Consider the following 24,880-nt stretch of genomic DNA (forward strand, 5'->3'; position numbering starts at 1 on the left):
ATATTTAGATTTGTAGGGGTTCACTGTAGTGGGCACTGTCTTTGGTTTTAAATGGTTTAGTACACACCTCCCAGACTTACAATTGGACAGAAATGGCAGCAGACCAAGGATAAATTATCACTAATTCTGTCCTCCTTTTCCTGCTGGCATAGGCACTGCAGCTGAGCTGGCTCCTGGTGTATGTGCCTTTTTTGTAATAAGATGTCCAGTGATTGTATTATTATTATTAATTATTTATCCTCCTGCAGAGTGAAAAGCGTAGTTCCAACTTTATGTACCTGATGGTGGAATTTCCATGCGTGAAGAGCGATGACAAGGAGTATGCGATTGTTTACTATGAGAAGGTACTTTTTTCTTTTTTTATTCCCCCCCCCCCCCCCACGGTTTCCGGTTTCCGTTCGGGTTGGCTGCTCTTTTTCCATAGACTTCTTTCAGGTCCTATGGTTTCAGAAAGTGCATCAACCCTCCTGCATGTTGCATTTGTGGTGCATTTTCTGAAACCACACAAACTGTGGGGCATCATAGATGTTAATGGGAAAGTGCAGCTAACCCCCACATGAAACCCATGGGTTGGCTACGTTTTTTGCCCAGCAGCAGGACTGCACCAGGGCATTGTGAAGCCACCCTAAAGTGGAATTCAAAGAAAACAAATGTCTAGTTGTAATACATATGTGTTTAAACTATTACTTAGTGTGCGTATCATCACAAAAACTACAAATCCTTTTCTGTCATTTCTCTATTAAATATTTTTGAGCTGATTTGGCTGTCTCTTCTGTAAAGGACTAACCTGTTTAGAGGGCTTCCAGATTCTGTAGGACCATGCCACAGCAGTGGCATTCATCAGGGTGGAACCAGAAGTCTCGCTGTGACGAGAGGTCAATCAAATCCTGTCCTGGGCAGTGTCTGAATCCTGGGAGGGTTGTCTCCTAGGGTGTTCCCAGACCTGTTAGAGGTGGTGGACACTATATGTGGACCTCCCGGCCTTCAGGTTAATAACGAATTGGACAGGTTTGTTTCCAGGTACAGGGATCCTCTGGCAAAAGCAGTGGATGCTCTGGAGGTTCAATGGGAACAGTACACCTGGATCTATGGCTTTACTCCCCTGAAACTTTCTCGTCAGCTTTGCAGGAATGAAGCAGAAGTCATCCGGTGATCCTCATGGTTCTGGATTGGTCCTGATGATGAATGTGATATGCCGACCTGGCAAATGCATTGGGCCCTGCCAGACCATCTGTATCTTCTGTCCCAAGGGACAGTTTGCTCACCTACTCATCACTGGCTGTAATGGCATGACTTTTAAAGCCCAAGTTCTAAGGGACTTTTGAGTCTGTGAGTCCTATAATGCTCAAAGCTTGAAAGTCCTCTTCCTGCAAGGTATGTTGTCTGAAGTGGAATGTGCACTTCACTTGGTGTGAGTCCAAAGGCTTCCTCCCCAGGAGCTATGTGGGACAGCATCTCTTTTCTGCAGTTAGGTCTTGGCCAACGTTTTGCTCTTAGTAACATCAAAGGTCATTTTTTATTTCCATTAGCCACAGGTGCGGTCTGACAACTCATGGGGCCCCCAGGCAATAGGGGATCGTGGGGCCCCTGTGTCCTTGCCCACACTCACAAAAGCCTATAAAAAAGGTACCAGGGGCATTTCATGGGGCCCCCTACTGACCCCGGGCCCTCGGGAAGTGCTCGAATGGTCACTCCGCCCCTGATTAGACGTTTCTCTCTACTCTCACATTCAAAAAACTTCAAGTGCTGCTTATCCTCTACCTAATTAATAGCACTTACCTAATTTGCGAAACCTTTTTTTTTTTTTTTTTTTTTTTTGGGGGAGCAGGTTCCTTTTTGACAGTTAACTGCTCCCACTTGGAGGTCTTAGGAACAGGAGGGTCAAACTGACATCACTCTGGTCTATGCGGAGTGCAGCCTTCTGGGACATGTTGTACATCCTAGGAAGCTGTAGGACCGCTTTCTCAACCATGCATGATTTTGCGCATGCAGAGTGGGAAATCGGCTGTGAGACTCCAAAAAGTCAGTGGACTCCCACTTCCAATCTGAAACCCGGTGAAGAATTGGCCTCCATGCTGGACTCCATGGGCTGGTAAGTACCTGTATGTTTTAAAGTCAGCAGCTTTTTTACTTTTTAAAACCCTTAGAGAAGTTTCTCTTTAAATATCACCAACCAAAGTTCTATTTGTGTTTTTTTTTAAAAAAAATAAATAAAATAAAATGTAACTTTTGGTACAGTGTTAAATTATCAGTGAGACTATCACAGCACTGAAAGGCCTGGTGATGGAAGGGTTTTACTGGTGAGGGGTTAAACTAATCCAATCCACTTGTATTTTAGCCAAGCGTTTTCTTGACTTTTATTTATTTATTTTTTCAGTTGCAGGACCCTACTAAGTATGCAAAATCTCAATAACCACGGTCTAAAATGTAAATGTTACTCATCAGTGGAAAGCCTGGAACAGTGCACACAACGATCTTAATGAAAAACGTCACATCAGAATTTTTTCATAACATCAGGGGGACCCCTTTTGTACATCAGTTTTTCCCCCTCCAAATGAGCATCACATCAGTTGCCCCTAGACACAAGAGTCCGTCAATGACGTCAGAAGCCCCCCATCATATCTGAGTCTCCTCATCATTTCAAGGGCCTTCTATCATGTCAGAGGTCCCCCATTTATGTCAGTTTCCCCCTCCGCATGGGAGCACCCCATCACATCCGTCGCTCTTATACACAAGAGTCTGCCAGTGATTTCAAAGGCTTTCATTCACACCGGAGACCCCCCCAATCACACAGTCCCTCTTGTATCAGAGCTCTACCTTTTTGGCTCCACTAGTGTGTCAGAGTGCAATGGGATCAGGAGGTCTGGGGGAGGCAGACTTCTATCTTTTCCTGAATGCTGAGGGTGGCCCTGCATGCTTAAAACCTTGGATCAGTGTCCCACGTGGCAATGGTCAGGGTGAGGCGGCCGCCATCATAGCCATGAATGATGCCGTCATCCTGGCCCTAGAGCAGGGGTGGGCAAACTTTTTGACTTGAGGGCCGCAATGTGTTCATATATTGGACCCGGGGGCCGGACCAAGAGTAGATGAATGATGTGTATGTGTCATCCATAGTAAGTATAGTAATATTCCCCCATAGTAAGCATAGTAATTCATCCCCCATATAGTAATTCATCCCCCATATAGTAATTCATCCCCCATATTGTAATTCATCCCCCATATTGTAATTCATCCCCCATATAGTAATTCATCCCCCATATAGTAATTCATCCCCCATATAGTAATTCATCCCCCATATTAAGTCCCCAAGTCCCCCCTGTGTCAATTCACTTACCTTTGCTCCGCGTGTTCCTCTCGCCGTGTTCCTGTGCCGTTCCGGTGTAGCATGAAAATCTGTCTCCTATGAGGATCTGTCCCCCTCGACGTATCTGCGCATGTGCCAGTTTCAGGCATTAGCAGCCGATCGGCGATCTCCGGCACATGCGCAGATACGTCGAGGGGGACAGATCCTCATAGGAGACAGATTTTCATGCTACACCGGTCTTCAGGGCGGACTGTGAGAGGAGCCTAGCGGGAGCCTAGCTCCGCGGGCCGGATTAAAAGGTCCGCCGGGCCGTAGTTTGCCCATTGCTGCCCTAGAGCCTCATTGGTGGTTATGTTTCTAGCAGCTGTCTGGGATCATAACTCATGACTCTGATACAGAGAAGACTTGACTCTGTTTGGGGCACCCCCTGGGGAACTCAGATGGCACTCTGGTTAAGAATCCTTGTTTTAGCATATTGTATATAAATTTCTCTTAACAGTTACAGTTCGGAGGATGAGCTGTAACTGTTGTCTTCAGATGAAGTTTTTTGCTCTGTAGTGATTATAACTTTGGGCTTCTTTTTGTTAATCTCTGGTTGTCGTCCGATTTTGAGAAACTGCTGAAAGCTGGGAGTAAAATATATTGCCGGCTGCTGGCAGGAGAGGCTCCCTTCTCATTTGATACTGTCATGCCAGACAGAACTGTATTTCCCCGGGGACATTGATAAGTGATGGCTTTTACATGCGTATGTGACTGCCATTGTTCTGCTCACCTTCTAAAACTTGCCACAAAATATTTTTTATTTATTTTTTTTAATGGATGACTTTTCCTTCCGGAAAGTTGCTGTCTGCATTGTATATTCAGGGAGCACATAGTTTTACTTTCCCACAAACACTGGAATAATAAAGTCTGTCAGTCCAGGGAGATTCATATTTAGATTTAGTGTTTTTTCTTTTTTTTTTTGTGTGCGTGTTTTTTTTTCATATTCAAGGCATGTGTATTTTTGTAACACTTCCACGTTTTTTATCTCTCACGGAGATCTCAGTACTCCCCCCTGACACATCTGTTTTTCTGTCTGGAAGAATGACACCATCTTTATTTCAGCATCATCCAGTGTCACCATCTACTTCCTGGATTGAGATGCCATCTGACACCAACATGTAAATCTTGGTGCCTGTGCAGTTTTTGGCTATGTTCACAAATGTCTGACAAAAACCCCTCACTTTGATACAAAGTTATGTTGTGATCTATGGGGGGAGACTGAAGAAATGGTTCCTCCTGTCTGCAGAAGACTGATGCCGTATATATCAGGGCATGTCAGGAAAAGTATTATGGCTGAGTTCAAGTCCTCCTCCCTCTAACTTCCTGCCAACATCACTTCCTGTTGCATGAGCTCCATTAACCAGTCAAACAAGTTCATTAGCCTATGAATAGGGGAATCCTAGCTTTTGAAAACAAAACATGGTGACCAAAATGCATCATTCCATATAGGTATGCTATAAAAGAAAAATCGCTAAAATAGCCAAAGCAAGACAAAGAGGCTTTATAAAGATTCACCAGGTTGGTGTTGGAAGATTGCCCAGGCACATTGATTGCAGGTGTGAACAGCAGGTAGCACTGACTGCGAGTCCCCCTCTGATCAATGTCTGGTTAACCACTTCCAGACCGGACACTTTTACCCCCTTCCTGACCAGGGCAATTTTCAGCTTTCAGCGCTATCACACTTTGAATGGCAATTGCGCGGTCATGCAACACTGTACCCAAATTAATTTTTTACCATTTTTTTCAGACCGATAAAGCTTTATTTTGCTGGTATTTATTCACCACTGGGATTTTTATTTTTTTTGCTATGTAAATGAAAAAGTCCAAAAATTTGGAACAAAAGTGTTTTTTTTTTTTTTTTTTTTTTTTTTTTTTCTATAAAATTTTGCAAATAACATTTCATCATAAATCTTTGCCAAAATGTATTCCGTTATCTTTTTAGTAAAAAAAAAAACAAAACAAATTAGTTTATAACCAAAAACTATAATTTTTAAACATTTTTTTTTTTTTACATTTTTATTTTATTTTTTTTATATTTTTCATTCATTTATTTATTTATTTTTTTACATACTGTAACCATGGTGACGCTGTACTACTTGTGGGGGGTGATGATTTTTTTTTTTTTTAACAATGATTGCTTTTACACCCATATACTGTATGTAAAGGCAATCATTTCTCTTTCTCTTTCTCTCAGTACTTCAATGAGTGCAGGAATGCAGACAGAGTGAGCTGTGATTGGTCACAGCTTGTCACATGGTACAAGGCTGTTGTGACATCTTGCTTACTACTTTTGCATGTGAACACTGATTGGCCAATCAGTGATCACATGATCGGGACCTCGTACAGAGGTCCCGTACAACGATCGGTGTTTCACTGTGTCCGGAGGACACAGCGGGCACCGGATCGCGGTGCTGCACGCTCCGAGGGAGCGCGCACAAGCAGGGTGCGGGGAGGCCATTCATAAACGGCCACCCGACCCTGTACTGCCACCATCCGGCCGTTTATATGCAACGGCCGGTCGGGAAGTGGTTAAGCATCTCCAGGGCCACCTGCCTGGAATATCTTCTTCATGCTGGCCTGAGGGCAAATGGCCTGTCTAACCCCCAGCCTAGTCCTCACTGCATTGTGCTTCTGATAGGTGGCCACTATAGATGAAGTTCGTCCAGTGTTTGGGTAATGGCTCTGCACACATCTGTTATCAGCCTGCGCTCGCAGTCCTCGATCGATCTACACAACATTATTCTGTAGAGAATTAGACAACGCATGATTCCTCTGCCAGAACAAGACAGATTTATTACTCTGAGCCTTGTGCTTTATCCTTCCTATTTAATGTGAAAGGAAACCTGTCCTAGGAGAAATTAGTAGGATTTTCATGGCTGCTCCCTTTTGGGGGGGGAAAAATAAAAAAATGCTTGTTGCCCGGTTGTAATCATGATCTGCTGGCAGTAAACATTTCCAAGACGCTGATCTGGGTACAGTGCCAATAAGACCGGGTTCACACTAATGCGGTGCGGGAAACTGTGCAAATCCTGTACGTTCCCTACACTGTTTGCTGCTGGCAGCAAACCTTTCCAAGACACTGATGTGGGTACAGTGCCAATAAGAAAATACAGGTGTGTGTAACTTGCGAGCCAAACAAGAAAAAAACCTTAGGGATCGCTAACAATTAACACATACTCCAACTGTGCAATTTAAAGCCTATATCTATAAATGTTGCGCTCCTATTATCCAACTATATAAAGTGTGTGAAATATACGAATATATATATATATACACATACATACAAACTGACAAAAAATTTTCAATATATCAAAGTGATCATAATAAAAAACAACAAAAATAAATCCATTTTCCAAAAAAAGTCAAAATTTTGGAAAATGGATTTATTTTGTTATGTTTTTTATTATGATGACTTTATTGATATATTGAAAATTTTTTGTCAGTTTGTATATATATATAATATATTTCACACACTTTATATAGTTGGATAATAGGAGCGCAACATTTATAGATATATGGTTTAAATTGCACAGTTGGAGTATGTGTTAATTGTTAGTGATCCCTAAGGTGTGTGTGTGGTTTTTTTTTTTTGCTTGCAAGTTACACACACCTGTATTTTGTAATTGCTCCCAAACTCACCAACTTGCTGAAGGAGGGAGAAATCCATGTAGGGATATACAGAGTTTAACCAATTCAATACCGGGCAATTTTACACCTTCCTGCCTAGGCCATTTTTCACGTTTCAGCACTCTCACACTTTGAATGACAATTGCGCGGTCATACAACATTGTACCCAAAATAAAATTTTATCATTTTCTTCACACAACTAGAGCTTTCTTTTGGTGGTATTTAATCACTGCTGGGGTTTTTATTCTTTGCTAAATTAACAAAAAAGACCAAAAATGTTGAAAAAAAAAAACACGTTTTTCTTTGTTTCTGGTATAAAAGTTTACAAATAAATAATTGTTATTCATAGATTTAGGCCGAGATGTATTCTGCTACATGTCTTTGGTGAAAATAACCCAAATTAGGATGTATTATTTTAGTTTGTAGGAAAGTTATAGAGTTCACAAACTATGGTATAGATCTGAATATTGATCAATCCTGAAGTACTGACAGCCAATCTAATTTCTTGAGGTCTAAGAATGTCAGAATAGTACAGATATCCCCCAAATGACCCCTTTTTGCAGAGTCAACAGTCCGACGTACTTCATAAGAGGCATGGTGAGTTTGTTGTGTTTTTTTTTTTTTTTTTTTTTTTTTTTTTTTTTTTGGAAGTTGTATTTTTTTTGTCATTTTTCAGAAAATGAAAAAAATGAAGAAACTTTTTTTTTTTTTTTTTTTTTACATACTGTCACCAGTGCAGTACAGCGTCATGTAACTGGCATGGCGGTGAACAGGGACACTGACTGGTGACGGTATGGAAAAAAAAAAAATATATATATATATTTTTTTTAAATTTTTTATTTTTTTTATATTTTTTAAGATTTTTTTTTCATATTTTACTATGACCAAAGTAGTACAATGTTACCATAGTAACATTGTACTACTTTGGGGAAGTGATCAGTATTTTTTTTTTTTTTTTTTTTTTTTTTTTTTTTTTACACAATTTGCTTATAGCAAAGAATTACTTTGCTATAAGCAAGCATTTACCTGAATGACATCGATTCATTCAGGGTTTTTTTTTTGTGCTTAGCTGTGATTTGGTCACAGCTAATCACATGACATGTGCATGTGATTAGCTGTGACCATTCACAGCTAGGCACTAGTATACAATGGATGGCATCATGAATGGAGCCATCCATTGTATACAACTGTCTTGTGACCTGCTGTGATTGGTCACAGCAGGTCACATGGTACCTGCAACGGGGGCCGGTACTCAGATCTGTCATCGGCCGTGTCCGAGGTACACGGCCAGTGACAGATCGCGCCGCTCTGCATTAGCGCAAACTGCGCATGTGTGGGAGCACGCCAAATGGCGTGCACCCGGAGTGCAGAAGCACTTTTGAAGCCGCTAAACGGCCATTGGCCGGGCGGCTAATGGTTAAAGGGGAAAGGTGTTTGCCAGAAGTTCCCAACATCCATCATATACTGCAGCAATTCTAGTAGGTTCCAGGATATGTGAACCAAAAGTTTATTAAGTCTGTATAATAGGCTTAGAAGGAGGTGAGCGCACATTTAATTTCACTGAAGGTTTCACAGAAAGTCACCTGTGTTATGTTTTAATCACTTTATCACAAATTTGGACTTTTTTTGGATAAACAGATTTATTTTTGTTTTTTATTATGATCACTTTATTGATATAGTGAAAATTGTCAGTTTGTGTGTATATATAATATATTTCACACACTTTATATAGTTGGATAATAGGAGCGCAACATTTATAGATATACAGTGCCAATAAGACCAGATTCACACTGGTGCGGAAAAACGCTGCAAATCCTGTACGTTTCCCACACCACATGGCTTCCATGGTGTAGATGTCAATGTTAAATTAATGACCCCTCCAAACAGCAAGACACGATGCGATTGCCAGAAATCACATCACATAGGTGAGAACACTCGTGATGTGATTCAGGTGTGGTTTAAAAAAAAAAAGGGGTCCTGCACCTTTTTTTTTTTTTTTTTTTTTTTTTTTTTTTTTTTTTTTTTTGGTGCAAATTTGATTTGGCTCATATCGCACCGCACAGACATTGCATTTAATTGGGACAAGAATGCGTTGCGATTCTTGTTCGAATTACATCCGGTGCCCCACACCGCATAGTGTGGACCCAGAGTCGGTCCCTACTTTCCTGGCTGCATACTTTTCTCTGGGTTAGTGACTCTACCTCTGTAAATGTAAAGCTGAACAATGAATTTCTCTTACTGGCTCCCTTTTTTTGGGTTTGATAAATACTGTTTAAAAATGTTTGTTTATATCTGTTGGCCGTGTATGAAATTCAGAGCTTCCCTGTGTCCTCTCAAGGGGTCTATTTATTTATTATTTATTTTTTTAAGTTTGCAGAATGATTAGTGTCTGTTATGGAGATGAGCAGAGTGGAAGAGTTTGAGTTTTTTTTTTTTTTTTTTTTTTTTTTTTTTTTTTGCAAAAGACAACTTGGCAGGGCTGACACTGCTCATTCCAGTATGCTGTGTGTTGTCAACCCACAAGAGGACCTAAGCTAACCATGCATGGATTGAAAGTTGGTCGTTTCAACATGATCTACCCATCAACTACTGTACAACTACCCTGTTGGATTTCCCTCCTCAATGAGCACCGCTGGCTAGAGCCGGCAGTGCTGATCAGTGTGTTCTGATAGTGGGGAAGTCTCTCCGCTGTCAGGATACAATAGCTCAGTGGGGAGGATTTTCCCATCCACATCGAACCCGAACCCACTGGTTGAACGTAAAAAAATTCCCTAAGATGAGTAGCATTTCTTGCAAATAAACACTTTTTTTTTTTTTTTTTTTCTTCTCCTTCCTGTATGTGCAGAGCTTTTTAAAGCTGACCCCCAGCCTTCCCTTCAGTCTTGCACAGTTATACAGGCTCCTCTCCCCTACTGAATTTACTTAATCTGATTTCACTGCGCACTGTTTGGTAGTGATTTTTATTACAATTAACCACTTGCCGTCCACCTGCTGTTTATAAACGGCCGGACGGTGGCACTCCAGGGGCGGGTTGCCATTCATAAACGGCACCCGCCATTTCTAGCTGTGCGTGCTCCCTGGGAGCGTGCAGCACCGCGATCCGGTGCCCGCTGTGTCCTTTGGACACAGTGAAACACCAATCCTCGGACGGGACCTCTGTAAGAGGTCCCGATCATGTGATCACTGATTGGCCAATCAGTGATCACACACAAAGTAGTAAGCAAGATGTCACTTGTGACATCATTGCTCACTACGTGTGAAATCTGTGAATGATCAGAGGTCACATGGTACAAGGCTATTCACAACAGCCTTGTACCATGTGACAAGCTGTGACCAATCACAGCTCACTCAGTAGTTCTCAATGGCTGCAAGAATGCAGACCGAGAAAGAGAAATGATTGCTTTTACATCCTATATGGGTGTAAAGGCAATCACTGTAAAAAAAAAAAAAAAAAAAATCACCCCCTACAAGTAGTACAGTGTCACCATGGTGACACTGTACTGCTAGGGTGACTGTATTTAAAAAAAAAAAAAACCATAATATAACAAATGTTAAAGTTTAAAAATTATAATTTTTGGTTATAAACTAATTTTGCTTATTTTATTTTTATTTTTTTTACTAAAAAGATAACTGAATACATTTCGGCCAAGATTTATGATGAAAGATTATTTGCTAAATTTTATAAAACTTTTTTCAAAATTTTTGGACATTTTTATTTACATAGCAATAAAAAAAAAAAATCCCAGCGGTGAATAAATACTACCAAAATAAAGCTTTATCTGAATAAAAAAAAATAAAAAATAAATAAAATGGTAAATTCATATGGGTACAGTGTTGCATGACTGCGCAATTGTCATTCAAAGTGTGATGGCGCTGAAAGCTTAATTGTCCGGACAGGAAGTGGTTAAAGTGATTCTGCACTTTTTGCTTGCCTGCAGTATACTCTTTTTGGCTATAGCATTTTCCTCCACACAACTGCCACTCACTGGATATTTTTTCTCTTTTTCAGACCATTCTCTGTAAACCCTAAAGATAGTTGTTTGTGAAAATTCCAGTAGATCAGCAGTTTTTGAAATACTCAGACCAGCCCGTCTGGCACCAACAACCATGTTAAGTTGTTGTGTTTTTTTTTTATTATTACCGGTTCCCAACCGCGCTATAGCTGAAGGACATGCTATAGCCATGGATGTCCTACGGACACAGCTGATCACATGATACGGTAAGCGGCCAATCTCTGCCGTCCTTTTACCACGTGATCAGCTATGTCCAATGACACAGCAGATCACCGGGTAAATACAGTTGCCGGTTATCGGCTGCACTTTCCTCATGCGTGCCCCCTACCTGGAAATGCAAATCAAGGATATATATTTTGCGCACAGGTGCTGCCCTGTAGCAGTATATCTGCTATAGGGCGGTCCTTAACCTTTTGCCGCCCAGCCAACGGCTGTTTGGCGGCCGGTAAAATCCCTCAGCGTTCTGGGTGGACGCCATATGGTGTCCTCCTGGACATGCGCAGTTTGAGCGCCTGCAGAACCGCGCATCCTGTCACTGGCCGTGTACCTCGGACACGGCCGATGACCGATCCGTTGCCGGTACCATGTGACCTGCTGTGACCAATCACAGCAGGTCACATGACAGTTGTATACAATTCATTCATGCCATCCATTGTATACTAGTGTGTCTAGCTGTGATTTGGTCACAGCGATCACATGTACAAGCTGGGCCAATCACAGCCCAGCTGTGTCATGTGATTAGCCGTGGCCAAATCGCAGCTAAACACAAAAAAAAATCCTGACTGAATTGATGTCATTCAGGTAAATGCTTGCTTATAGCAAAGTAATTCTTTGCTATAAGCAAATTGTGTATAATAAAAAAAAAAAAAAAAAAAAAATTACTGATCACTTCCCCAAAGTAGTACAATGTTACTATGGTAACATTGTACTGCTTTGGTCATAGTGAAATATGAAGAAAAAATCTTAAAAGAAAAAAAAATTTAATCAATTAAAAATAATTAAAAAAATTATATTTTTTTCATACTGTCACCAGTCAGTGCCCCTGATCACCGCTATGCCAGTTATATGATGATGCTGCACTGGTGACAGTATGTTACAAAAAAAAAAAAAAGTGAAAATTTTTCATTTTCTGAAATTATGACAAAAAAATACAACTTCAAAAAACTCGCCATGCCCCTTATGAAGTACGTCGGACTGTCTACTCTGCAAAAAGGGGTCATTTGGGGGATATCTGTACTGTTCTGACATTTGGGGGATATCTGTACTGTCCTGACATTTGGGGGGATATCTGTACTGTCCTGACATTTGGGGGGATATCTGTACTGTCCTGACATTTGGGGGGATATCTGTACTGTCCTGACATTTGGGGGGATATCTGTACTGTCCTGACATTTGGGGGGATATCTGTACTGTCCTGACATTTGGGGGGATATCTGTACTGTCCTGACATTTGGGGGGATATCTGTACTGTCCTGACATTTGGGGGGATATCTGTACTGTCCTGACATTTGGGGGGATATCTGTACTGTCCTGACATTCTTGGACCTCAAGAAATTAGATTTGCTGTCAGTACTTCAGAATCGATCAATATTCAGATCTATCCCATAGTTTGTGAACTCTATAACTTTCCTACAAACTAAATACATCCTAATTTGGGCTATTTTCACCAAAGACATGTAGCAGAATACATCTCGGCCTAAATTTATGAATAATAATTTATTTGTAAACTTTTATAACAGAAACAAAGAGGTTTTTTTTTTTTTTTTCAAAATTTTCGGTCTTTTTTTGTTTAGCAAAAAATAAACACCCCAGCGGTGATTAAATGCCACCAAAAGAAAGCTCTAGTTGTGTGAAGAAAATGATAAAATTTTAGTTTGGGTACAATGTTGTATGACCGCACAATTTTTCATTCAAAGTGTGAGAGCGCTGAAACCCGAAAAATGGCCTGGGCAGGAAGGGGGTAAAAGTGCCCGGTATTGAAATGGTTAAGCGGTAAAAAAAGTGAAATCAATAGAAAAGGGCCTCTGAGAAGAGTTTTTGGTGCAGTTTTTAAGTTGCGTGTCCTTTTTAAAGAGAAAAAACAAAACTGTGCGGTTAAAAACTCCTATGCGTTTTTTGCTGTGTTTTTGCGGCCGATCAGTGTGAAAGTAGCCTTACTGAAACTAGTTGATATCCATATTTGTCAAAAATAATCCACCCACATATACTGCTTAACCACTTGCTGTCCAGGCCAATTTTTTTTTTTTTTTGCTGGAAAACAACCTAAAACCCCCAGAGAATCTAATGGTGGTTGTTCAAAAAAAAAAAAAAATCTTACAATATTCATGCAGCTATTTTTTAACAAATGCAAATTTTCATGAAAATGCTTTAGTACGCAATATGGTACCCAGTTTTTGGTAACCATATATAAAAGATGTTGCACCGAGTAACTACATACCCAATATGTCAAGGTTTTAAGATTGCCCATGCCTGTGAAATCGTGACAGACTATGGTACCTAAAATCATCAATAGGCAACACTACTTTAATAGCCTTTTACAGATGAGTCAAACGTGAGCTTCCTCACTAATATAATTGTTCTCCCTGTGGCGATACCCATTTTATTAAAAAAGAAAAAAAAACAGTTTTGTGTTTTTGTTCAACTATCACAAGGGATGAACAACATCCCTTTTTATGATTGCTTGGGCAGTCACGGGTAATCTTTATGGGGAGATCAGGGGTTTATTAGAGCTTTTATTCTGGCCTTCATGATCAGATTGCTTTGATCAGATTCTTTCCTGGTCATACCGTCCTCTCTCTCCTTTTTGGGCACACACATGCACTCTGGAATTATTTGTCCCAAGACAGAATCGTGCTGAGACTGCGCATGCTCCACTCCAAGTGAACGAACAGAAAAAAGTGCTGACAGGCAGGGAGAAGCTTCCATGGCAGAAGAGACTTGCAGCTTTCACTTCTGCTTTAACAATCTCTGATCACTTGTATCTAAAATAAATAAATAAAACGGTTGTTTCTGCTCCGTTTTGAATTAGCTGTGTGTATGGAATGAAATATCTCCCTGCTGTAGAAATGGGTATAATATGGGTTAGAAATCCGTGTTCTGTAGAACATCCTGTATCGGGTCTATGCATTCTGTCTGGGATGAGATTTCCGTAAATGTAGCTGCTTTTAAATAACAATTTCCTGAGCTATTTCCTGCCGCACCAATAATCAGCCACGGGTCTGATGGGATTTATTATTTTTTTTCAATCATTGTAGAAGGATCACCCATCCAATCTATAACCGTGCATTGCAGAGTGTCCCTTGTCACCTGCCAGTGATGACATGCCTCGCACGGGAAGATTACTTGTCATTCATGAGTAGATAAATGTCTCTGCGCCGAGCCGACCTGTTACACCAAATTGCTTCTCTTCTCCCTTGGATGAGAGCGATCCTCTATATTCTGCGTTTTGTGTGACCATAGTGGTGCCTCCATAATCTGCTCCAAACACCCTCCTTCTTCCCCAATACACACAGGCCCAGTAGATAGTTTCTGATATGCAAATGACAACTTCAGTCAGCAGCCAATCCCTCATTTCCATTTCAAACCACTCCCTCAGGTTGCTGACCTATCCAGAGAGACATGACCATCACAAAAAAGGGCAGTGGTGGCTTTTGATATGTGGGGATGTAGTTGACAGCCTGACCTCAATGCTGTTCCAAGCAAGATGGCGACACCCAGCAGAGGAATAAGTGAGTGTCTCGTTGCCCCCTGCTACCCTCACCCAGCTCTGATTCCCACTCCCAGCTATGGCACTTGGCTGCCCCCATTATCAACCCGCCGCCACCTCCCTCCCAACAGTTACTCATCAGCTCATGTACCTGCTCCCCTCTTTTAGCAGCTTTGCTCCCCCAACCAGCACTGACTTGGCTCAGATTCCCCTCCCAACAGTGACTTAACGGCTCTCATCCCCCTCTCCTTCAGTGATTTAGCAGCTCTTCTTCCCCGTCCAGGCCCCCACAGCAATTGCCCAACAACTCAGATTTCTGTTTCCCTTCCCAGCAGTGACTTGGTGTTAGTCACTATATCCGCTTTCCCTGGACCCTGCACTCACTATATCCGCTCTCCCCGGACCCTGCAGTCACTATATCCGCTCTCCCCGGACCCTGCAGTCACTATATCCGCTCTCCCCGGACCCTGCAGTCACTATATCCGCTCTCCCCGGACCCTGCAGTCACTATATCCGCTCTCCCCGGACCCTGCAGTCACTATATCCGCTCTCCCCGGACCCTGCAGTCACTATATCCGCTCTCCCCGGACCCTGCGTTCGCTATATCCGCTCTCCCCGGACCCTGCGTTCGCTATATCCGCTCTCCCCGGCCCCTGCGTTCGCTATATCCGCTCTCCCCGGCCCCTGCGTTCGCTATATCCGCTCTCCCCGGCCCCTGCGTTCGCTATATCCGCTCTCCCCGCTGGACCCCTGCCTTCGCTGTGTCCGCCCTCTCCCCGCTGGACCCCTGCCTTCGCTGTGTCCGCCCTCTCCCCGCTGGACCCCTGCCTTCGCTGTGTCCGCCGTCTCCCCGCTGGACCCCTGCCTTCGCTGTGTCCGCCGTCTCCCCGCTGGACCCCTGCCTTCGCTGTGTCCGCCCTCTCCCCGCTGGACCCCTGCCTTCGCTGTGTCCGCCGTCTCCCCGCTGGACCCCTGCCTTCGCTGTGTCCGCCGTCTCCCCGCTGGACCCCTGCCTTCGCTGTGTCCGCCGTCTCCCCGCTGGACCCCTGCCTTCGCTGTGTCCGCCGTCTCCCCGCTGGACCCCTGCCTTCGCTGTGTCCGCCGTCTCCCCGCTGGACCCCTGCCTTCGCTGTGTCCGCCGTCTCCCCGCTGGACCCCTGCCTTCGCTGTGTCCGCCGTCTCCCCGCTGGACCCCTGCCTTCGCTGTGTCCGCCGTCTCCCCGCTGGACCCCTGCCTTCGCTGTGTCCGCCGTCTCCCCGCTGGACCCCTGCCTTCGCTGTGTCCGCCGTCTCCCCGCTGGACCCCTGCCTTCGCTGTGTCCGCCGTCTCCCCGCTGGACCCCTGCCTTCGCTGTGTCCGCCGTCTCCCCGCTGGACCCCTGCCTTCGCTGTGTCCGCCGTCTCCCCGCTGGACCCCTGCCTTCGCTGTGTCCGCCGTCTCCCCGCTGGACCCCTGCCTTCGCTGTGTCCGCCGTCTCCCCGCTGGACCCCTGCCTTCGCTGTGTCCGCCGTCTCCCCGCTGGACCCCTGCCTTCGCTGTGTCCGCCGTCTCCCCGCTGGACCCCTGCCTTCGCTGTGTCCGCCGTCTCCCCGCTGGACCCCTGCCTTCGCTGTGTCCGCCGTCTCCCCGCTGGACCCCTGCCTTCGCTGTGTCCGCCGTCTCCCCGCTGGACCCCTGCCTTCGCTGTGTCCGCCGTCTCCCCGCTGGACCCCTGCCTTCGCTGTGTCCGCCGTCTCCCCGCTGGACCCCTGCCTTCGCTGTGTCCGCCGTCTCCCCGCTGGACCCCTGCCTTCGCTGTGTCCGCCGTCTCCCCGCTGGACCCCTGCCTTCGCTGTGTCCGCCGTCTCCCCGCTGGACCCCTGCCTTCGCTGTGTCCGCCGTCTCCCCGCTGGACCCCTGCCTTCGCTGTGTCCGCCGTCTCCCCGCTGGACCCCTGCCTTCGCTGTGTCCGCCGTCTCCCCGCTGGACCCCTGCCTTCGCTGTGTCCGCCGTCTCCCCGCTGGACCCCTGCCTTCGCTGTGTCCGCCGTCTCCCCGCTGGACCCCTGCCTTCGCTGTGTCCGCCGTCTCCCCGCTGGACCCCTGCCTTCGCTGTGTCCGCCGTCTCCCCGCTGGACCCCTGCCTTCGCTGTGTCCGCCGTCTCCCCGCTGGACCCCTGCCTTCGCTGTGTCCGCCGTCTCCCCGCTGGACCCCTGCCTTCGCTGTGTCCGCCGTCTCCCCGCTGGACCCCTGCCTTCGCTGTGTCCGCCGGCTCCCCGCTGGACCCCTGCCTTCGCTGTGTCCGCCGGCTCCCCGCTGGACCCCTGCCTTCGCTGTGTCCGCCGGCTCCCCGCTGGACCCCTGCCTTCGCTGTGTCCGCCGGCTCCCCGCTGGACCCCTGCCTTCGCTGTGTCCGCCGGCTCCCCGCTGGACCCCTGCCTTCGCTGTGTCCGCCGGCTCCCCGCTGGACCCCTGCCTTCGCTGTGTCCGCCGGCTCCCCGCTGGACCCCTGCCTTCGCTGTGTCCGCCGGCTCCCCGCTGGACCCCTGCCTTCGCTGTGTCCGCCGGCTCCCCGCTGGACCCCTGCCTTCGCTGTGTCCGCCGGCTCCCCGCTGGACCCCTGCCTTCGCTGTGTCCGCCGGCTCCCCGCTGGACCCCTGCCTTCGCTGTGTCCGCCGGCTCCCCGCTGGACCCCTGCCTTCGCTGTGTCCGCCGGCTCCCCGCTGGACCCCTGCCTTCGCTGTGTCCGCCGGCTCCCCGCTGGACCCCTGCCTTCGCTGTGTCCGCCGGCTCCCCGCTGGACCCCTGCCTTCGCTGTGTCCGCCGGCTCCCCGCTGGACCCCTGCCTTCGCTGTGTCCGCCGGCTCCCCGCTGGACCCCTGCCTTCGCTGTGTCCGCCGGCTCCCCGCTGGACCCCTGCCTTCGCTGTGTCCGCCGGCTCCCCGCTGGACCCCTGCCTTCGCTGTGTCCGCCGGCTCCCCGCTGGACCCCTGCCTTCGCTGTGTCCGCCGGCTCCCCGCTGGACCCCTGCCTTCGCTGTGTCCGCCGGCTCCCCGCTGGACCCCTGCCTTCGCTGTGTCCGCCGGCTCCCCGCTGGACCCCTGCCTTCGCTGTGTCCGCCGGCTCCCCGCTGGACCCCTGCCTTCGCTGTGTCCGCCGGCTCCCCGCTGGACCCCTGCCTTCGCTGTGTCCGCCGGCTCCCCGCCTTCGCTGTGTCCGCCGGCTCCCCGCCTTCGCTGTGTCCGCCGGCTCCCCGCCTTCGCTGTGTCCGCCGGCTCCCCGCCTTCGCTGTGTCCGCCGGCTCCCCGCCTTCGCTGTGTCCGCCGGCTCCCCGCCTTCGCTGTGTCCGCCGGCTCCCCGCCTTCGCTGTGTCCGCCGGCTCCCCGCCTTCGCTGTGTCCGCCGTCTCCCCGCCTTCGCTGTGTCCGCCGTCTCCCCGCCTTCGCTGTGTCCGCCGTCTCCCCGCCTTCGCTGTGTCCGCCGTCTCCCCGCTGGACCCCTGCCTTCGCTGTGTCCACCCTCTCCCCGTACACAGAACATGGAAATGCAATTATTTTAGTAAATATAAACTGCTAAATACCTTTTCTCATCAGCAGTTAGAGCAGTCTTGTGACTTCTATCAGTGTCCAGCAGAGCACTGTTTAAAGCTTATAGGAAGAGTTTTTTTTCATTCTCCCCTGATTGTCTTATGAGGCTGCATAACCCCTGACCTGCTGATTGGCACTGTGCTGATCACATGCACTCTCCCAAAAAAAAAAAAAACTAGCAATACACACTAAACTGAACATGCAGCTTGGCTCCGTTCTATCAGAAGATGGATTGAAGAAAGCAAAGATTAGAGTTTTTTCTTTCTGCTCTAAGAGGAGGGGTGCTGGGATCACATTAGCTCAGTGATGGAGAAAAACTGAGGGAGGAGAGAGGCATACTAGTCACCTCTAATGTTGGGTGTCCTACATGTGTGGATGTTGCTGCGTTATAAAAAACTATTAGAATAGTTTTTCACATTTTACAATGGGGTGCCCTTTTAAAATTATGGATAGTCCCGTGGCACCCCTTAAGTATGGGCAGCCTTGAGACCCCCCATTTTAGAATGGGGTGCCTCAAGACTCCATAATTTTAAAGGGTGCCTTAATTTAAAAAAAAAAAAAAAAAAAAAAAAGGTTGAGAAACACTTGACTAGTAGCTACTAGGGTTGTGCAGGGTGGGCAGAGTTGCTGAGTCACAGCTGGTAGGAGGAGGGTGCAGAGTGAGCTGCTGAGTAATTGAGTTTAATTTCATCACAGTACCTATAGCTACAGAGCTTGCGTTTTTTTTTTTTTTTTGTTTTTTTTTTTTTTTTTTTTACTCATTACTTGTTTCATAACCTGGCCACGTATTCATTTCAAAGCTGAATTCTGGCACAACAAAAATTATTCTGGGTTAGAAGATATGCAGAGTGGTGTATGCTTGTGCTCCCTATACAGGGTATGTGACATCAGTCTGTATATTTTCAGTGTAAGTCTCTGCTAGCCTGCCTGCTCAGACCTGTCCTTTTATGTCCCAGGACACAGTGCTGTACTGCTATGTAGGGTATGATCTTGTAGGGATCTACCTGGAGACGTCTACAGCTGATTTGTGTCCTCTACAACTCAAATGAACAATGAAGCACAACACATTGGTGACACTGAAGTATGTGCCCACTTCCCACAAGATGGCAGCGTGCCGACGTACTGATGCAGTACAGAACTGGCTGCTGCGTCCCTGATTTTTGCCTTAATCGCTGCTATTTCTCTGCTTCATTTGCAAATTAAGTTCACCGATTTAGTTTTGGGGAGGGGAATAGCTTCAAGTAAACTTCTCTGGGAAGGTTTTACCCCCTTCATTACCAGGCCATTTTTTTGCTATTCGGCACTGCACTACTTTAACTGATCATTGCATGGTCATGTAGTGCTGTACACAACTAAATTTTTATTCAGATAAATAGAGCTTTCTTTGAGAGTATTTGACCACCACTGGGCATTTTTTATTATATAACGAAAATACATTTTGAAAGACAATATTTTTTACATTCTGCTATAAAACAAATCCAAAAAAAAAAATAATTAAATTTTCTTTAAATTTAGGCAAAAAAAATCCCAAAAAGTGTTGATTGCTGTACATGAAAGTTAGTGTCTACAAACTAATGAGAGAGAGAGAGAGAGAGAGAGAATATTTTCCGTGTGTGTGTATATGTGTATGTATGTATGTATGTATATATGTGTGTGTGTGTGTGTATATATATGTATGTGTGTATATGTATGTATGTATATGTGTATATGTATGTATGTATGTATGTGTATATGCAGACATTTTTGAGTTGAGGACTACAAAGCCCAGCAGACAAAAGAGATAGAGAGATATATATATATATATATAATGTTTAGAAATATGAAAAAGTATAAAAGTAGATATGTATAAAATGTATATATTCAACAAGAAACCAAATAGGCATTTTACCATATCCATCACATAAGTAAACAACAAACTCTCCCCTGTCGGCTCCTGCACAATGCTATGCATGGATTTGCAGAGCAATGCATAATGTGCTTACAGTGAAGGGAACATAGTAAAACAGCACACTGTTAACCCTTTGATCGCCCCACATGTTAACCCCTTCCTGCCGAGTGCCATTAGTACAGTGTCAGTCCTTTTTATTAGCACTGATCACTGTATTGGTGTCACTGGGGATGTCAGTGACACCAAGTCAGTCCCTCCTAAGTCTGAATGCCTGCTGCAGTCCCTCTGTAATTCGCTGATCACCGCCATTACTAGTAAAAATAAAATCCCAGTGTGTGTATATATACCTGCATTTGTAAACGCTATAAGTTTCACGAAAACAATTAATTTACACGTATTGTGATTTTTTTTTTTTTTTTTTTTATTTTTATTTATTTTTTTCCCCTTCAGCAAATACATGTAGCAGAATACATTTTGGCCTAAATTTATGACATAATTAGATTTTTTTTTTTTTTTTTTTTTTTTTTTAAATTTCTTTTACTGGACAAAAAAAAATAGGGAGAGATATAACATTTTATTTGTACAAAAAATTAAAACCACACAGGTGGTCAAATACTACCGAAATACAGCTCTATTTGTGGGGGGAAAAGTGTTGCATGACTGCGCAATTGTCAGTTAAAGTAATTCAGCGCCATAACACAAAATGGCCTGGTCAGGAAAGGGGGAAATCCTCTAGAAGGCAAATGGTTAATAGACACCCGCAGCAGATCACATGAACACAGAGCGATTTCTGTGCGTTTTCCACATAGCATCAGTGTGATCCCAGCCTTGGTCTAGATCAGCAATGGGCAAACTACGGCCCGGCGGACCTTTTAATCCGGCCCGCGGAGCTAGGCTCCCGCTAGGCTCCTCTCACAGTCCGCCCTGAAGACCGGTGTAGCATGAAAATTTGTCTCCTATGAGGATCTGTCCCCCTCGACGTATCTGCGCATGTGCCGGAGATCACCGATCGGCTGCTAATGCCTGAAACTGGCACATGCGCAGATACGTCGAGGGGGACAGATCCTCATAGGAGACAGATTTTCATGCTACACCGGAACGGCGCGGGAACACGGCGAGAGGAACGCGCGGAGCAAAGGTAAGTGAATTGACACAGGGGGGACTTGGGGACTTAATATGGGGGATGAATTACTATGGGGGATGAATTACTATATGGGGGGATGAATTACTATATGGGGGATTAATTACTATGCTTACTATGGGGGAATATTACTATACTTACTATGGATGACACATACACATCATTCATCTACTCTTGGTCCGGCCCCCGGGTCCAATATATGAACCCATTGCGGCCCTCAAGTCAAAAAGTTTGCCCACCCCTGGTCTAGATCCATCTGTCAGGTTATCAGATGGATGGATCCAGACTGAACCAATATGGAGGTATATGGGTGGACGGATGTAAATGGATGATCATCCACTTACACACATGTCCGTTTTTTAGGTCTTTTTGGGGTTTTTTTTTTTAAATGGAACAAGGCTGCATCCTTTTCCATTTTTAAATGGATCTCAACAGATGTAAACGGATGGCATCTGTGTACATCCGTTTCATTTCATGTCCATTTTTTCTCAATACTTTTTTGTCACCTGTAATTGGTTTCAGGAACAACAAAAAAAATAACCGAACAAAATAAAAGATGCAAAAATGGACGTAAACTGAACTGAAGTGCAAACTGATGTGAACGGAAGACAGATGGAGAAACTGATGTAAACTGAATGCATTGATGGGATGACCAGGAAAAAATGGACTCTGCTGTCCGTTGATCCCTGACTACCTGCCATCCGCTACGTCTAAACGGAAAGTCTAAAATGTCGGCGGGTGTAAATAGACACAAGTCCATTTACACCAGCTTGTCCATAGGAATGAATGAACCTTCCCCTTGGGTGCACCTGAAAAACTTACATGGGCTTTCCAATCAGGTCCCCGTGTCAAAAGGGCCTATGGGAATAATTACATTAGTTGTCGGTCATTAAGGGCTCGTTCACATTATTTGGGCAGAGAAAGTGAAGGAAACGAATGCACAGATTTCACTTGCAGAAACATCAGTTTTCATGTGCACTGCAATGCGTTTTATACATGTCGTATTCCTGCGCAGAAAAAAAATCTGCATGTGATACCAGTGTTTGGTGTGAACAGGGCACACAGAGAGAAATAGGTGTGGGTTTTTTTTTTGTTTTTTTTAATTTAAATTCCTCTGGTGTATGGCTGACTTGAGAGGCGTAGTGAATGCCTCAGGGCTCGTTCATACATGCTTTGGTCCAGGGGCAAACTGACAACTCATGGGGCCCCCGGGCAATAGGGGGTCATGGGGCCCCTGTGTCCTTGCCCAAACTAAAAAAAAAAGCCTATGAAAAAGGTACCAGGGGCATCTCATGGGGCCCCCTACTGACCCCGGGCCCTCCGGCAGTGCCCGAGTTTCCAAATGGTCAGTCCGCCCCTGCTTTTGGTCCCATTCACCTGATAAGGGCTATAATACCTGCTGCGACATATGTACACCCCCAGCTGCTGCCTTTGCGGTTACTGGGGGGTGGTAAAAATGTAGCTCAACCATGGGTTAGTGTTAGTGTGAAGGAGTTCTAACCGCATGTGATGGGAAGCCATAGCTAAGCAGGGTAGCACTACTAATTCAATGAATAAACTTTTAAACTGAATTGTAAATACATTTCTGCACCTATTTTTGACACCTCCGGTATAAGCTCTCCATATGCGGGTATCTATTCTAGTGGAATGTTCATTGTCACACGCCGGGCTCTCATTACTTCTCTCCTATAAATCTCTGATATAATGGAATACCCTGCCGTGTTCTCACTGATTAGGGAGCAGCGGCACACAGTCACTAATCATGGGCACCGGGGCATGAATGGCTTTCTGCTGTGAGCCGCGGTGCACAGCTTATTAATGACAACACGCAGGTGATAATGCATTTATTTATTTTTATTAATGGGGGAATTGTATGTTAATGGGTAAAAAGGAAACTGGAACGTGAGATTCACGCTGATCAACTTTAAAGAATCTTTCCCAAGGGGCAACTTCTAATTGTAAGCTCCAAGGAGCAGGGCCCTCCTAACCCTCTTGTATTGCTGCTGTATTGTCTCCCTTTTATATTGTAAAGCGCTGAGCAAACTGTCGGTGCTATATAAATCCTGAATAATAATAAAAGGAATATCATAAACGCATGTAAAGTCAAAAAGTGCAAATAAGTGCAATAATTATGCACAGTTTACATCATTATTGCACTTTTTTTTACTTTACATGCGTTTATGATTGATAACATGCGTTTATAGCGCTGTACTATTACTTTAACATATTTCTATTCTGGGACTGTTGCTAGTACCCTGAGTGCTAGCTGCTACCTTCATATCTATACGTACTATGTGTGTGTATATGTATGTGTGTGTATATGTATGTGTGTGTATGTGTGTGTGTATATGTATGTATGTGTGTGTATATGTATGTATGTGTGTGTATATATATATATATATATATATATTTTGTGTAATCTCATTTTAGTAGTTTATATAATTTTACCAGTGCTCGCTTTATCATTATTTTTAAACCATAAAAGGAATAGAATAACATTTAAACATGGGTTCTATGTTTTTCACATAAAGCCGAAGTTTAATCTTCTTTTTTTTTTTTTTTTTTTTTTTTTGTGCCTTCACTGGTTCCTGCTTTCTCTCCTTATCAACATACGAATTCAAATTTTCAAATAAAAGCTTTCCGTTTTTAAAATGCCGTATTTTTCGCTCCATAAGACGCACCTGACCATAAGACGCACCTAGGTTTTAGAATCAGAAAACAGGAAAAAAATATTCTAAACCAATGGACTGCAGACATAGTACAGGAGATGACCAGAGACTGCGGACACAGTACAGGAGATGACCAGAGACTGCGGACACAGTACAGGAGATGACCAGAGACTGCGGACACAGTACAGGAGATGGCCAGAGACTGCGGACATAGTACAGGAGATGACTAGAGACTGCGGACATAGTACAGGAGATGACTAGAGACTGCGGACACAGTACAGGAGATGACCAGAGACTGCGGACACAGTACAGGAGATGACCAGAGACTGCGGATACAGTACAGGAGATGACCAGAGACTGCGGACATAGTACAGGAGATGACCAGAGACTGCGGACATAGTACAGGAGATGACTAGAGACTGCGGACACAGTACAGGAGATGACCAGAGACTGCGGACACAGTACAGGAGATGACCAGAGACTGCGGACACAGTACAGGAGATGACCAGAGACTGCGGACACGGTACAGGACCTTTGGGGAGGGGGGGGAGCGGGTACCTGAATTTGACAGGTACCGCTCTTCCGCGGAGTTGTTCTTTGGTTAGTGTCCGCTCTGCAGCGGGACCTTACCTGTTCCTCTATCCAGCGCCGCGCTGTCTTCCCGGCTTCTGTAGTGTGCACATGAGCAAGAAGCGCTGCGCTTTGTGATTGGTCTGGCGGCTTCTGGGATCTGTCATGTGTCCCAGGTGCCGCCTTACCATTCACAAAGCGCAGCGCTTCTCGCCCATGCGCACTGGGCACCCGGCTGTCAAGCCGAGAGCCCACACTACAGAAGCCGGGAAGACAGCGCGGCGCTGGATAGAGGAACAGGTAAGGTCCCGCTGCAGAGCTGAACGGCCGACCCTGTATTCTGACACGGCGGTG

General features: G+C 45.4%; 1 protein-coding gene across 1 annotated transcript in view; it reads left to right on the forward strand.

Moving 5' to 3' along the window:
• Nucleotides 1-248: 248 nt before the first annotated feature.
• The window catches only part of PIK3C3 (phosphatidylinositol 3-kinase catalytic subunit type 3), a gene marked incomplete at both ends in the record, with an annotated part of 109,561 nt that continues 84,929 nt past the window's right edge, over nt 249-24,880 (forward strand). Inside the window, one exon of the mRNA XM_089679175.1 lies at nt 249-344. Within this exon, the coding sequence (XP_089535301.1) occupies nt 249-344 (96 nt within the window). The remainder of the gene's footprint in view (nt 345-24,880) is intronic.

Source organism: Staurois parvus, unplaced genomic scaffold, assembly GCF_062004578.1.
Source record: "Staurois parvus isolate SC_StPar_1 unplaced genomic scaffold, SC_StPar_1.0 ptg000219l, whole genome shotgun sequence".
Classification (NCBI taxonomy): domain Eukaryota; kingdom Metazoa; phylum Chordata; class Amphibia; order Anura; family Ranidae; genus Staurois; species Staurois parvus.